This window comes from Papio anubis, chromosome 18, assembly GCF_008728515.1.
Source record: "Papio anubis isolate 15944 chromosome 18, Panubis1.0, whole genome shotgun sequence".
Classification (NCBI taxonomy): Eukaryota; Metazoa; Chordata; class Mammalia; order Primates; family Cercopithecidae; genus Papio; species Papio anubis.
The window spans coordinates 32,365,369-32,379,485 of record NC_044993.1 but is presented as its reverse complement, the minus strand read 5'-3'; the positions used below and the strand labels follow the sequence as shown (position 1 = coordinate 32,379,485).

Sequence of the window (14,117 nt, the reverse complement as noted above, 5' to 3'; positions counted from 1 at the left end):
AGCCAAGATCACGCCACTGCACTCCAGCCTGGGTGACAGAGCAAGACTCAGTCTCAAAACAACCACAACCACAACAACAACAAATAATAATAATAATAATAATAATAATAATGTTACTGTCAAACCACTCTGGGGCTGAATTAGTTTCCTATTGCTGTGTAATCAACGACCTCACATTTAGCTGCTTATAACACCCATTTCTTATCACAAGTTCTGTGTGCCAGGAGTCCTGGCACAGAAGACTGGGGCCTCTACTCAGGATCTTACAAGGTACTGGCTAGACTGCATTCTCATCTGGAACTTGGGGTCCTCTCCAAGCTAACGTGGTTGTTGGCAGAATGCAGTTCTTTGCAGCTGTGGACTAAGGTCCCCTTTTTCTCGACTGTCTGCCAACGTGTGAGGAGCCTGCACTCACAGTTCCATGGCCCTCTCACTGCTTGATATGGTGAGGCTTCGTGTCCCCACCCAAATCTCATCTTGAATTGAAATCCCCATAATCCCCATGTGTCAAGGGAGAGGGGTGGAGGTCACTGAATCATGAGGGCGGTTTCCCCCATGCTGTTTTCATGATAGTGAGTTCTCACAAGATCTGATGGTTTTATAAAGGACTCTTCCCCCTTTGCTCGGCATATCTCCTTCCTGCCGCCTTGTGAAGGTGGTGTCTTGCTTCCCCTTCGCCTTCCGCCATGATTGTAAGTTCCCTGAGGCCTCTCCAGACATGCAGAACTGTTGAGTCAATTAAACCTCTTCCCTTTATAAATTACCCAGTCAAGGACAGTTCTTTTTTTTTTTAATTTTTTTTTATTTTTTTTTTTTGAGACGGAGTCTCGCGCTGTGTCACCCAGGCTGGAGTGCAGTGGCCCGATCTCGGCTCACTGCAAGCTCCGCCTCCCAGGTTCACGCCATTCTCCTGCCTCAGCCTCCGAGTAGCTGGGACTACAGGCGCCCGCCACCACGCCCGGCTAGTTTTTTGTATTTTTAGTAGAGACGGGGTTTCACCATGTTAGCCAGGATGGTCTCGATCTCCTGACCTCGTGATCCACCCGCCTCGGCCTCCCAAAGTGCTGGGATTACAGGCTTGAGCCACCGCGCCCGGCCAAGGACAGTTCTTTATAGTAGTATGAGAGTAGACTAATACAGCAACTTATTTCTTCATGGCTAGCAAAAGAAACTCTTCTCTAGTTTTCTAAAGGATCAACTGATTGGGTCAGGCCCCCTCAGGATAATGTCCCTTTTAATTAACTTAAAGTCCATTAGGGACTTTAATTACATCTGCAAAATCCTTTCACTTTTGCCACAGAATGCAACCTAATCGCAGTACGGATTATCCCATCACATTCACAGGTCCTGCTGAAACTCAAGGGGAGGTTATTATACAAGGGCATGAGTCACTAGGGGTCATCTTAGACCTGCATATAAAAGAGTCTTTGGAGCCAAACTTCAATTAGCCACACCAACAACTAAAATCCACCAGCAGGGACTAGCATAAGCAAAATCAAACTTGGAGAATCCAATCAAGTTTCAAGGACAGATACCAATTAACACTTTTATTTACCGATAAAATATAAAAATCCAGGTCTCTTAAATCCACACAATCTCTCCAAATATTTGGCAAGATTGATCCCAAGTCCGTACGGGTGGGAAACAAGAACAAAGGGGTCTCTGCTCAGAGAGACTTATTGTTGTTCAGAGTTCTGCCCTGCTTCCCTCTAAATGCTCACCAACCTGGGCTCTTCTAGAGTGGGCAGACAGGCCTTATTCTAAGCATAGGACTAGCCCCATTTGTATGTGACACTAAGTTCCTCCAATGGTCCAAACTAAGCGTGGATGACTATCCAACATCACACACAAATGTACATTCCCTCTCTTTACAAGACATGCAGAATCTCAAGATATCTCAAGATATGCAGCAAGTTTAATACCTGAAGGTTAACAGAAATGACAACAGGACACAGATGCAACGCTACAGTAAAATGTGGTTGGGGGTGGAAGGGGGCAGAGGGACACTGGATATCATCATAGCAACCAGTGAGTGAGTCCTCTGGTGCCCTGAGGAGGTTGTGAGACACTTAACTCATGTCACAAAGAATGGAGTAAACTAACAACTCTGAAAGACAAGCAGGTGGCAGCATTGCTGAGCTAAGACTCGGGGCAGGGGTCTGGAGCTCTGTCACAGAGTGTTAATGCTCCAGGATGCCTGGGCTCAAGAGTGTTCTGGTCAGCATTTTAACATCAGAAGAAGGGCTTCTTCAGGACACACTCCCTTCTCTTAACATGAGGTGAAGAAACCCATCCCATTCTGAGTAACCGGGCCCCATAATACCTTGGCCTTTTGATACACAGCAGCACTACACACCACTGCGCCCCCCAGCCAGCTTCACTCTGTCTGCTAAGCACCCACTCTGCAAATGGATCTCAGAGTGAACAAATCCAGAGGAGGTGGGAGGAGCCACCATGGTGGGATGTGAGGGACAGCAGTTGGCTGGAGGAGCAGATGGGTCCCATGTCAGGTCCCTCCTAGGCATCATGAAGATTGCTATCACTCAGAAGCACCTTTTCCCCAGGTTTGAAGGCTGGCATCCCAAGGTAGGGGCAGCTGGCACAGCGGAAGGCATCGCCCAGGTAGCACTGGAGAGAGAAAATGGGGAAGCCAAGGGTCAGCTTATCCCAGGCATACCAGCCAGAAGAAAGAAATTCCTAATTTCATGTGGTCACAGTGGCCTGAAGGAAATGGCTGAGTATGTTTGCAGGTCCAATTGAGTCCCAAATATTAAGAGTTTTCAAGATTTCTGGTTTCGTGAAAAACTACAGTCAAGAAAAGTTCCCTAGGAGGCCATAGTTCTTTTGTTTTTTTGAGACAGAGTCTCACTCCATAGCCCAGGCTGGAGTGCAGTGGTGCGATCTTGGCTTACTGCAAGCTCCACCTCCTGGGTTCCTGCCATTCTCCTGCCTCAGCCTCCTGAGTAGCTGGGACTACAGGCGCCTGCCACCATGCCCGGCTAATTTTTTTGGATTTTTAGTAGAGACGGGGTTTCACCATGTTAGCCAGGATGGTCTTGATCTCCTGACCTTGTGATCCATCTGCCTCGGCCTCCCAAAGTGCTGGGATTACAGACGTGAGCCACCGCACCCGGCCATAGTTCTATATTCTATGCAGTTCAAAACACAACCAACTTCAGCTAAATGTCTAACCATCAGGTCCCACTCTGAAGTATAAAGAAATGGGCCAAAAATAAAAAAACAACAAGACCCTCCCCAACCAGCACAAGCATGCTAACCCACTCTCACTCTCAGGAGAAAGCCTCTCTCCCCATTACTACCTGTGTTCGTGTGCTCACGCATTCGTCTGTTACTAAAATATTTGAGGTGGAGCTTGTATGTGCTTGGTTTAGAAGGAGGCCTAATCCCCCTGGGGGTGTGTGAATGCCAAGGAATGATCCTGATATTTACGTTTCCACAAGCCGACTTAGGTTGGGAGCTCATCTGTTCCCTCGACTTCTCTTTTTCCAGTTCTTCAGCAAGGCCACAGGTGCTGTGGGAAAACCAGTAATTAATGAACAAGAATTGTCACCACCCAGAAATCCCAAATCCTAACAGTGCCAAAATGTGCTTTAAGCCTTTTCTCTTCACACCAGTGTCATAACTCAGAAGCCTATGAGCCAGGCAGACAGCAGCAATGTGAGAGGCTGCTGAGGGAGACAAGAGTGGGAAGAGGATGAGGGAAGTAGAGTGTGTCTACTCTGTTTACAGAGGGCAGCCACTACTCAACTTCAGCTGGTAATCATGCTGGGGAAAGTGGACCCAGTTTGCCATATTTTCCAAATTCAAGAACAGAAGGGGAAAAAAATCTGTTTTCACTTGTAATTTCCTGATTTGTAAATGCTGGCAGCTTTTACATTTAAAAAACACTGATGATTAAACAAGCCTGAATACCACTGATTAACTGTCTACAATCCTTCCCATCCATTTATAAAAACAAATGTGAAGACACCAAGGTCTCACTCTGATGCCCAGGCTGGAGTGCAGTGGCACAATCGTGGCTCACTGGTAGGGTTTTGAGGGAGAGTGAAATTAGATGCATGGCACAATTATGGCTCACTGCAGCCCTGACATCCCAGGCTCAAGTGATCCTCCTGCCTTTGCCTCCCAAGTAGCTGGGACCACAGGCACATACCACCATGCCTGGCTAATTTTTTTTTTTTTTAATTATTTGCAGAGATGGTCTCCCTGTATTGCCCAGGCTGGAAAACGTATGTTTTAAAAATAGTACAGCACTGTGATGACTTGAGCACAAAGCAACTGCATGCAGCATGGCAGGCTCCAGTCACCCCAGCACTCACCAGTTCTTACAGGCCTTCCTCTTTTTCCCTTCTCCGCAAGAAACAGCCCGCAGGGAAGCCGGATCTGGCTTCTTCAAATCTTCTGGATCCAGCAGCTCATCTGAGTCAATGAGATCCTGGAGAGTGTTCAAAGCAATGAGTGACACAGTCGTGGTCTCTGCTAATGAAAAGCTAAAGTGACCACAGGCTTTAACAGGAAACTTGGAGTCCAGGCTAAAGAAGGTGTCCACCCTGTCCTACTTTTGGTTGATCATCATGTTCAACCTGACCACATGCTCAAGAGGCCAATGGTGAGTTAAACTACATCCACAGAAGATGCACTAGGATGCGAAGGAATTAGAAACAAATTTACATGAGAAAAAGCTGTAAGACTGGCCAGCATTGTGTAGAGAATATACACACGTTGGGGGTTAGGGGCAGGAATGAGGAGAAGGGAGGGAACAGGCAGAACAGAGAGGGATAGAAGTGTTTATGAAGAGTCATGTGAAAAAGGGAATAAAATATCTTCTACATAATCCCAGAGAAAAATCAAAGTTATATATACCTTTATGTAATTCTTTGTAAATGTGTAGACACTTAGTCTGTAAACCCTATGAGAGCATGAACTTGACTTATTTTGCTCACTACTCTAACTTCAATAGTAGAGGTGTAGAAATGAAGAATTTTATTACAGGCAGGGCCAATCAAAGATGGAAAACACGGCTTTTTAAAGCATGGAACGTTCAGCAACTTGCCCAAAGGTGCCAATAAAACTATTTAAGCTGACAAAATCTTTTCAGGTTTACACATGCCCACAAGAGTTTTCAACATATCATATGAAGTGAGAACAAGAAATTATGTGGGGAAAAAGAAATGCTAAAAAATTTAAAATGCCACCAACACAGCTGAGTGCAGTGGCTCACGCCTGTAATCCCAACACTTTGGGAGGCCAAGGTGGGCAGATCACTTGAGGTCAGGAGTTTTGAGACCAGTCTGGCCAACATGGTGAAACCCCGTCTCTACTAAAAATACAAAAATTAGCCAGGTATGGTGGCACGTGCCTGTAATCATAGCTACTTGGGAGGCTGAAGCACGAGAATCACTTGAACCCAGGAGTAGAGACTGCAGTAAGCCGAGATTGTGCCATTGCACTCCAGCCTGGGCAGGAGAGCGAGACTCTGCCTCCAAAAAAAAAGAGCCACCAACATGGAGTTTCCTTCTAAATCAAAGATATAAGTGACAGGCATAGTCATAAATCTGGGCTTTAAATACATTCACACCTACAAGTCCAGAAAGGTCACTATAGCTGTTCACATCCAAACCGGGGCCTGAAAGAAAGCCATCAAGTGACCGTGGTGCCAGCTCACCATGCTGTCGTCCTCCATATCGTTGGCTGAGAGGGTCCACAGCTTGGCAGCAGCAGGGTCCACAGCAGGCTTCACTGAGTCCAAGCAATAAAAGAAAAAAACTCCATAAAAACAGTCAGAAACTATTAATTACAAACATACCTAAATGCTTTCTGCTGTGTAGAAAAGAACACACTGGCCTGGGAGGCAGAAGACGTGGGTTCAAAGTCCAGCCCTACTCCTGTAAGAGGTCTGACCTTGGGCCAACCACTTTCTGGTAGTTACAGCAGTCACCATTTGCTAAGCACTTGCTTTGTACCAGGCACCATATTAAGCACTTTATATACATTATCTAACTTAATTCTGCTGACAACCTTATGAGGTAACTGTCATCCTAGTTTTACTGCTGAGGAAACAGGTTTAGACACTTAGGCTGGTTCCACAGGCTGCAAAGTCTGTCTGATGCTTTTAATCTCCATTCCATATTGCTTCCTCCTTGATACCTTAGTTTCCATCCTATAACATGAAGCTAAATCGTACTCCCTATGTTACTGCAGGTGTTTTGAGGATTAAACGAGAAATGTGTCAAAACCTTTAAAAATAGCAGAGCTTTATAGCCTCATGTAAACCTGCTACATACAAGAAAATAGGCTCTAGAGCTGCTGGTGGCAAGGTAACACCATCAGTGGAAGACAAACCTCACACCTCCTGGTTCTCCGTCTAGTCAGGAGAATGCAAGGAACAGCCCAAGAGCTGAGGCTCAGATGCAGTGTGCGCAAATCCTCGCAGGCCCTTGGGGTAAGAGTACCCTCCAGTGATCGTTGTCACAACTGGATGCTCACACCTGCCACAGGGCCAACTGTTCTTCTAAGCTATTCCTACTCATTCTGGAACCATGAGTCGAAAGGTTAGATTCCAAAGGATTTCTTGAAGATTTAGGTTAGACGGTCAAAACCGTACAAGTGGGGATGTACCAGTAAATATCTGTAAATGTGTGCATACCTCACAGCTGGGTCAATTCAGGCATTTAAAAATAGTGACAGGAAGGATGAGCATGGGGCAGTGTGTGTGTGCACGTGTGTGCACGTGTGTGCTTGTACACAATTTTCTAGGCAGAAGAAATATAGTTTGTAAGTGTCTTAGCATCCTCAAAGTAAGAACAGCTGGTTTTTCTGGCATAGGGGAAAAAAGCACATGAGAAGAGGAACAGGGCACTCTCATCTGCCATTACCACTACACTGTGAGGTCTTCTGAGGATAAACGTTAATTCTGGGACCTGGAAGGACTTCATTAATTAAACTGTGTGACTCAGTCCTGTAGAATTAGGAGGCCTCAGTATCTTCTGGTGCAGAAGAAGGAGCTGAACTAGGTAATACCTATGCATTATTTCAGTTTGGGATCCTAATATGCCCATGATAATAGTACATTAAGTATTCTTCTATAGTGGAAATGGCAGAAATCAAAGGACTAATCCTCTAAAAATATCACCATTTCATTTATTGCTGGCTCAATTTCTAACATGTCCCTCTAAGCCCATTCAAACAGAAGAATGTCCCTAGGCCAGCCTTACCTGAAGGAGAAGACTTCTTGGTGATGGAAAGCTTAAGCTGACTAGAAGAACCCACTTCAAAGTTTGGTTTTTTGCCTGTGATCTGAACAAACAGCAGATGGTCACTTTCATGACCAAGGTATTCTCGAACAGACTGTACTTCCTCAGGGGTTAGGGGCTCCCGCTGCAGCTAGAATTCAAGACATCAAAAGGATTAGTCCACCCTCCTCTATAAAATGGTTTACTATGTCTACCTACACAGGAGTTAAAGACTCATTTCTGTGCATTAAATATATAACAGTAGATGGTAACAGATATCGCTTTATGCCTCACATTCAGTTTCTCACTGAGAGGAACCCTAGAGTATAACCCTTGTCTGCATGTTTACTTGGAGCCTACCCCTTGGAAAATGTAAAAGTAGTTATAAAATATTAGGTATGAGGCATATGCTAGTTATTGTAGGGGATGTAATATAATTATGAAAATGAACCAGATGTAGTCTTACTGTGTAACAGGAAAGAATGCCCACAATGAACACAGCAGAAATTTATATCCCAAAACACAAAGGGGGAGCAAAATCCTTTCTATGTTCCTTGGGATAAAGTAGCAGAGAGTAAAGGTAGAAAAAAAGGGTTAGGGTGCCACCTCTATGTCCAATAATTACAGACTGGTTACATAAATCATAGTCCATCTATTGCATGGAATACTATTACATCATTAATATGAATGAAGGGAAATACACTGAAATGGATAAGTGTCTATGATATCTAAGGGTGAGAAAAAAGCTGGTGATTGAACAATGTATGCATATGATCTTATTTAAATTTTTTAAAAAGTATGTGCATGTAGATGCTTGTAAATACACAGGAAAGGTCTGAATGGACATACAAAAAGGCATTGGTGGCTTCCTCTGGGGAAAGAAGTGTGAGCAAGGAGTAGGATGTCACTTTATATTCTGTATGCTTCAGTATAAAGTGAATTTTTATGAGGAGTCTGATATAGTTTGGATATGTGTCCCCTCTAAATCTCATGTTGAATTGTAATCCCCAGTGTTGGAGGTGGGGCCTGGTGAGAGGTGACTGGATCATGGGGGCAGACTGCTCATGCATGGTTTAGCACCATCCGAATTCTCATGGGACGTGGTTGTTGTAAAGTGTGGCACCTTCCCCACCCCAACTCTTCCTCTCTTTCTCGATCCTGCCTTTGCCATGTGATGTGCCTGCTCCTGCTTCACCTTCTGCCATGAGTAAAAGTTCCTTGAGGCCTCCCTAGAAACCCAGCAGTTGCACGCCCATGCTTCCTGTACAGTCTGCAGAACAGTGAGCCAATTAAACCTCTTGTCTTTACAAATTATTCAGTCTTAGGTATTCCTTTATAGGAACAGAAGAACGGTCTAATACACATTCCTTATTTTAAAATCAAGCATAGAAAACCTTAAGCTAAAAGGAAAAATAAGAAAGCGTTGGCATAAAGAATCTAAGGCCTGGCAGGATGCAGTGGCTCACGCCTGCAATACCAGCAATTTGGAAGGCCGAGGCGGGCAGATCACCTGAGGTCAGGAGTTCGAGAACAGCCTGGCCAACATAGCGAACCCCCATCTGTACTAAAAATACAAAAAATTAGCTGGGTATGGCGGTGCATGCCTGTAATCCCAGCTACTTGGGAGGCTGAGGCAGGAGAATTGCTTGAACCCAGGAGGCGGATGTTGCAGTGAGCAGAGATCATGCCACTGCACTCCAGCCTGGGCAACAGAGCAAGACTGTCTCCAAAAAGAAGAAAAAAAATTAAAAAATAAATAAATAAATAAATAAAGAACGTAAGGCCCTACATTATGTAAGAAATAACAGGCACAACAGCTATCATGCAGTAACATTTACCTCTCCCACATCCAAGAAAATTTTAACATCAAAGAGTGTAGAAATATAAACACTTGTACTTAATTTAAATATTTCCACTGAATTGTCAGAAAAGGAACTTCGCCCCCTAACCTATTCCAGCCTCCCACCAAAAATGTGAGGCTGAACTAGGTGACAGTGTTCACCCAGGCCTAGGATTCGGGTCTACTGAGAGGTGGGTGTTGGAAGCAACAGAGCTGCTGCTCATGCCCCTCAGCTGTCACTACCACTAAACTAGTACCAAGGAGACAAGAACAAGCCCCAGCCCACATGGGCCAAGTTGAGTCTCTTCGAAGTTGATTATTCTCACAAGTTTTTTTTTTTTTTTTTTTGAGACAGAGTCTTACTCTGTCGCCCAGGCTGGAGTGCAGTGGCGTGATCTCGGCTTACTGCAAGCTCCACCTCTTAGGTTCACACCATTCTCCTGCCTCAGCCTCCCAAGTAGCTGGGACTACAGGCGCCTGCCACCAGGCCTAGCTAATTTTTTTGTATTTTTAGTAGAGACGGGGTTTCACCGTGTTAGCCAGGATGGTCTCAATCTCCTGACCTCGTGATCCACCTGCCTCGGCCTCCTAAAGTGCTGAGATTACAGACATGAGCCACAGTACCCGGCCTATTCTCACAAGTTTTGTCCTTTGAAGCATCATGTATCTTACATGCAAAGCATTTCTTGTTTCCTAGTTCTAAGCAATACTGATTACCTCAACTGCAGGGCATCAAAGAAAGTTGTCTACAAACATACCTCTTTCACTTCCACAAGACCAGAAAGAGTCAGGGCTGAACACAGCTTAGATGCTGTCTTCACTTTGCTATTGTTATCTGCCGAAAGGAAAATCTCAATTAATAGCTTTATAGGTCAAAGCAGGAAAAATAATAAAGGCTCAATCCTAGGTGGGTTAGCAAGCATTCAAACAATAATAATCAGGTGGGCGTGGTGGCTCATGTCTGTAATCCCAGCACTTTGGGAGACTGAGGTGGACAGATCACTTGAGGCCAGGAGTTCAAGACCAATCTGGCCAACACAGCAAAATCCCGTCTCTACTAAAAATACACACCAAAAAAATAGCCAGGCGTGGTGGCACATGCCTGTAATCCCACCTACTTGGGAAGCTGAGGCATGAGAATCACTTGAACCCAGGAGGTGGGGGTTGCAGTGAGCCAAGACTGCACCACTGCACTCTGGCCTGCACAACAGAGTGAGACTTGATCTCAAAGAAAAAACAAAAAACAAAACAAAACAAAATAACCTATTCTGTTTAATGTACAGATGGTCCCTGACTTAATGATGGTTCTACTTACAATTTTTCAACTTTTATGATGGTGTAAAAGTGATACCCATTCAAGTAGAAACTGTATACTTCAGTTTTCACTAAACTACATGAGATACTCAGCACTATTATAAACAGGCTTTGTGTTAGATGATTCTGCCCAACTGTAGGCTAATGCAAGTGTCCTAAGCGTGTTTAAGGTAGGCTAGGCTAAGCTAAGCAATTACGTTTAGTAGGTTAGATGAATTACATGCATTTTCGTCTTAATAGCATTTATCAGGACGTAACTCCATTGTAAGATGAGGACAACTGTATATACATTTTAGTGATACTATTTTATTATTATTCTTATTATTATTTTTGAGACAGGGTCTCACTTTGTAATGAAGTGTAGTGGTATGATCTCGGCTCATTGCAGCCTCGACCTCCCAGGTTCAAGCAATCCTCCTGCCTCAGTGCCTACCAAGTAGCTGGGACTATAGGTGGGCACCACCATGCCTGGCTAATTTTTGTATTTTTTGTAGAGACGGGGTTTCGACATGTTGCCCAGGCTAGTCTCGAACTCCTGGACTCAAGCAATGCACCTGCCCTGGCCTCTCAAACTGCCGGGATTACAGGTATGAGCCACTGTGCCTGGCCATAGTGATACTATTTTAACTTGACAAACACTTTTTTTTTGTTCAAAGTGTTTTTACCTAAGCTCTTAAATGTTATAATTCCATTATTATTGTTTTTTTAATCACTCTCTGCTTCTTGAAACCCCTTCCAGAGGTTGTGAGATAATGACTATGAAAAGAGGCTTATGAACTGCAAAGTGCACAGAAAATACAAGTATTCTTTCTGTATAGTTCTTTTTTTCTCTCTGTATAGTTCTGACTGAGACACTGCATTTAGTCATGTAAGGTTTAAACTCCCAGCAAAGAATGCTGATGTATACTACACATAACACAAAGTTCTATTTCCCCATAAACAATGAACACCTTTATATATTTCAAAATACTTTCATTTCTATTATTCTATTATTCTATTTGATGAAATTGTTACATTTTGACTGAAAGTCTAGTGAAAAATATTAAAATCCAGAATTGAATCACTCTGACAGCTATACCACTGATCAAAAAATTTTTTACTTCATGAACACTGTCATTAGTTTCACATGAATCAATAATTACATCACTCCCAGAGTTCCAGTCATTATTTTTAAACTTTTTATTTTGAAATAACTATAGATTCACAGGAAGTTGGAAAAAACAAAAAAGTTCCGTATATTAAGGAGGTCTTCACTTCGTCTCTCCCCACAGTAACATCTTACCCAATTATAGCCTGATATGAAGACCAGGAAATTGATACTGATGGTCCACATAGCTTTTTCAGATTTCATTACTTTCATATGTACTCGTTTGGCAGAGGGGGCTTTATAGTTCCAAGTAATTTTATTACATGTGTAGATAAGTATAACCACCACCACATTCAGAACACAGAATTGTTCTATCTATAAAGGAGAAGCATTATACTTCCCCTTTATAGCTCCACACACCCCTTTCCTCCCACTTCTAACCTCTGGCAAACTCTAACCTGATCTCCACTACTATAATTTAGTTATTTCAAGAATATGAATGGAATTGTACAGCACAGAGCCTTTTGAGATTGGCTTTTTTCACTCAGCTACTTCCCTTGATATCCATCCAAGCTGATGTACATATAGTTAGCGTGTTCCTTTTTATTGCTGCATCACTTTCCGTATTATGAACATATCAAAGTTTAACTGTTCACCTGCAAAAGGACCTACTTTTAGATGGCAGTTTCCTTCTATTTTGTTACATAATGAGTCAGCCAAAGATTACAATTTCTCCAGATATGTTGCTTCAGATTTTAACGATAACTTATCCCCAAGGAAAAGGTTTTGCTATAGGAATACTGATCTCCCAATGATATCTCCTGCTCAGGGAGATGCAGCACACATGCTCAAAGACTCAACCCTGTCAAATGTGTTTTTCAAGTGAAGATCTCCTTACCTACAGCTGTCTCTACCGGCTCTTTCAGAAAAAGACATCCACCAGGCCGAAGGATCCGGGCGATTTCAGCCAAAATCTCAGCACTGTGCAGAGTGGTGCTTCCCGGGACTAAACCCGACAAAATAATGTCAAAGCTGGATTCTTTGTGGGCAGCTGAAAAGAAGAGGACTCTAATTAGCAATCATCTGGCCTGGGACAATCTCCTGGTCCCTTTCAACCCCCAACAAAGGCTACAGACCTCACCCTGAGAGAATGGACACCACTCGGTATCCATCCAAGAAGCTGGATGAATAGTAAGTGTTTTAAAAAAACATGGAATAGCTACACAGAAAGAACATCATACTTATGGAAATCATCAACTACACTCCTAAGCTCAGTGTATCTCAACTGAAAAACAATAGGGTGACGAGCCACCACTATCACATGCCACCCTAAACGAAAACTCAGATATCAAGGAACCACAGAAACGCAACACTCCCACAGAAACCCCTCCAGCCTCATACAGACAACATGGGTGGGTACTTACACTGCAACAGCTGGTTGATGTTTTCCACAGACACGTGGCCTTCATTGCCAGTTAACACTTGAAGCTTATCCACCAGACCTTTCAGAGCCTCCACTGGGGATGACTTATCCCAGACCACTGCCACAAACTGGCCAGCAGAGATCCCAAAATCTGCCATTCTTGCAGTGCAGTACTGATGGACCTAAAAACTGCTGGCCAAAAGAGAATCAAGACTGGGCAGAGACAAAGTGCAATTTAATCCATGAGGTATCATAAAATATGATTAGAATCCCAACCTAACTTGTAACCGCCCACTAGGGAATGCTGACAACATTAAAAACCCTACTGTATATGCTAAAGAGTCTGAATACATGAACCCCATTATCTCAAGTCTTCATAATCCCAACATTCCCAAAGAAGGCCGATAGCTTCCTTGGTGAGAATCCTGACTTAGAAGAGTCAACAAAGGGGATTAGAGGCAAGTAAGAAGGTTGGAGGCAGAAAGATGATTTCCTCTTTAAGATAATTCAGCATGAACGGAATGCAAAACACATAGGACATCAATTAGGCAAAGGGTGACTCAGCAAGGAAGGCAAATAAATTGACAGAAATAATCCAACCACAGGTTCAATGTTTTTAAAATGAAACAACACATTTAAAATTTGCAAACTGAATACTGGTATTTTCCCTTTCATCAAAACATGAAAATTTAATTTCACTGACTCTGCAGTGATCAAGAATACTTACTACGTCTATACCATTTAATATTAGCCAGACTATTCAAAGCATCTTCTAAACATTATCTCAACTGAATCTCAGAACAGCCTTAAACTAGATATTATTACCATTTTACAGTCTGGAAACTCAGGCAATTTACTTTGTCCAAGTCACACAACTAGTGGGTGTTACATGGATAAAGTGAGAGCTAGGATTTGAATCCAAATTCATCTGACCGTAAAGCCCATGCTTTTAACCTTTGGAAATTTCCCTCCATAGATCAACTTTCTCTTCTACTTGATACTCAGGTGAGTATATAATATGCTCACAAAGAAAGTAGTTCAAGAGATAGTACTCTATTCGGTTCCTTTCTTTCTTAAACATTAATGACACAGTTTCCAATTTAACATAGCTCAAATAAATGAAACAAACAATTTCTAGTAGAGGGGTCAAACTTGGATTAGTTTTATGTTGAACATTTCAGACTTTTGTAGAGGTGGCCA

At 43.1% G+C, this 14,117-nt stretch overlaps 1 protein-coding gene across 1 annotated transcript in view; it reads right to left on the bottom strand.

Annotated features, from left to right (window-relative positions):
- Positions 1–1,532: 1,532 nt before the first annotated feature.
- CIAPIN1 (cytokine induced apoptosis inhibitor 1) overlaps positions 1,533–14,117 on the bottom strand; it is an 18,075-nt gene continuing 5,490 nt past the window's right edge. Inside the window, exons 2-9 of the mRNA XM_003919594.5 lie at positions 12,919–13,130; positions 12,393–12,545; positions 9,852–9,928; positions 7,236–7,404; positions 5,687–5,760; positions 4,341–4,456; positions 3,451–3,532; positions 1,533–2,628 (exon numbers count right to left, since the gene is read on the bottom strand). Of these exons, the coding sequence (XP_003919643.1) occupies positions 2,518–2,628; positions 3,451–3,532; positions 4,341–4,456; positions 5,687–5,760; positions 7,236–7,404; positions 9,852–9,928; positions 12,393–12,545; positions 12,919–13,075 (939 nt within the window). The 5' untranslated portion in view covers positions 13,076–13,130 and the 3' untranslated portion in view covers positions 1,533–2,517. The remainder of the gene's footprint in view (positions 2,629–3,450; positions 3,533–4,340; positions 4,457–5,686; positions 5,761–7,235; positions 7,405–9,851; positions 9,929–12,392; positions 12,546–12,918; positions 13,131–14,117) is intronic.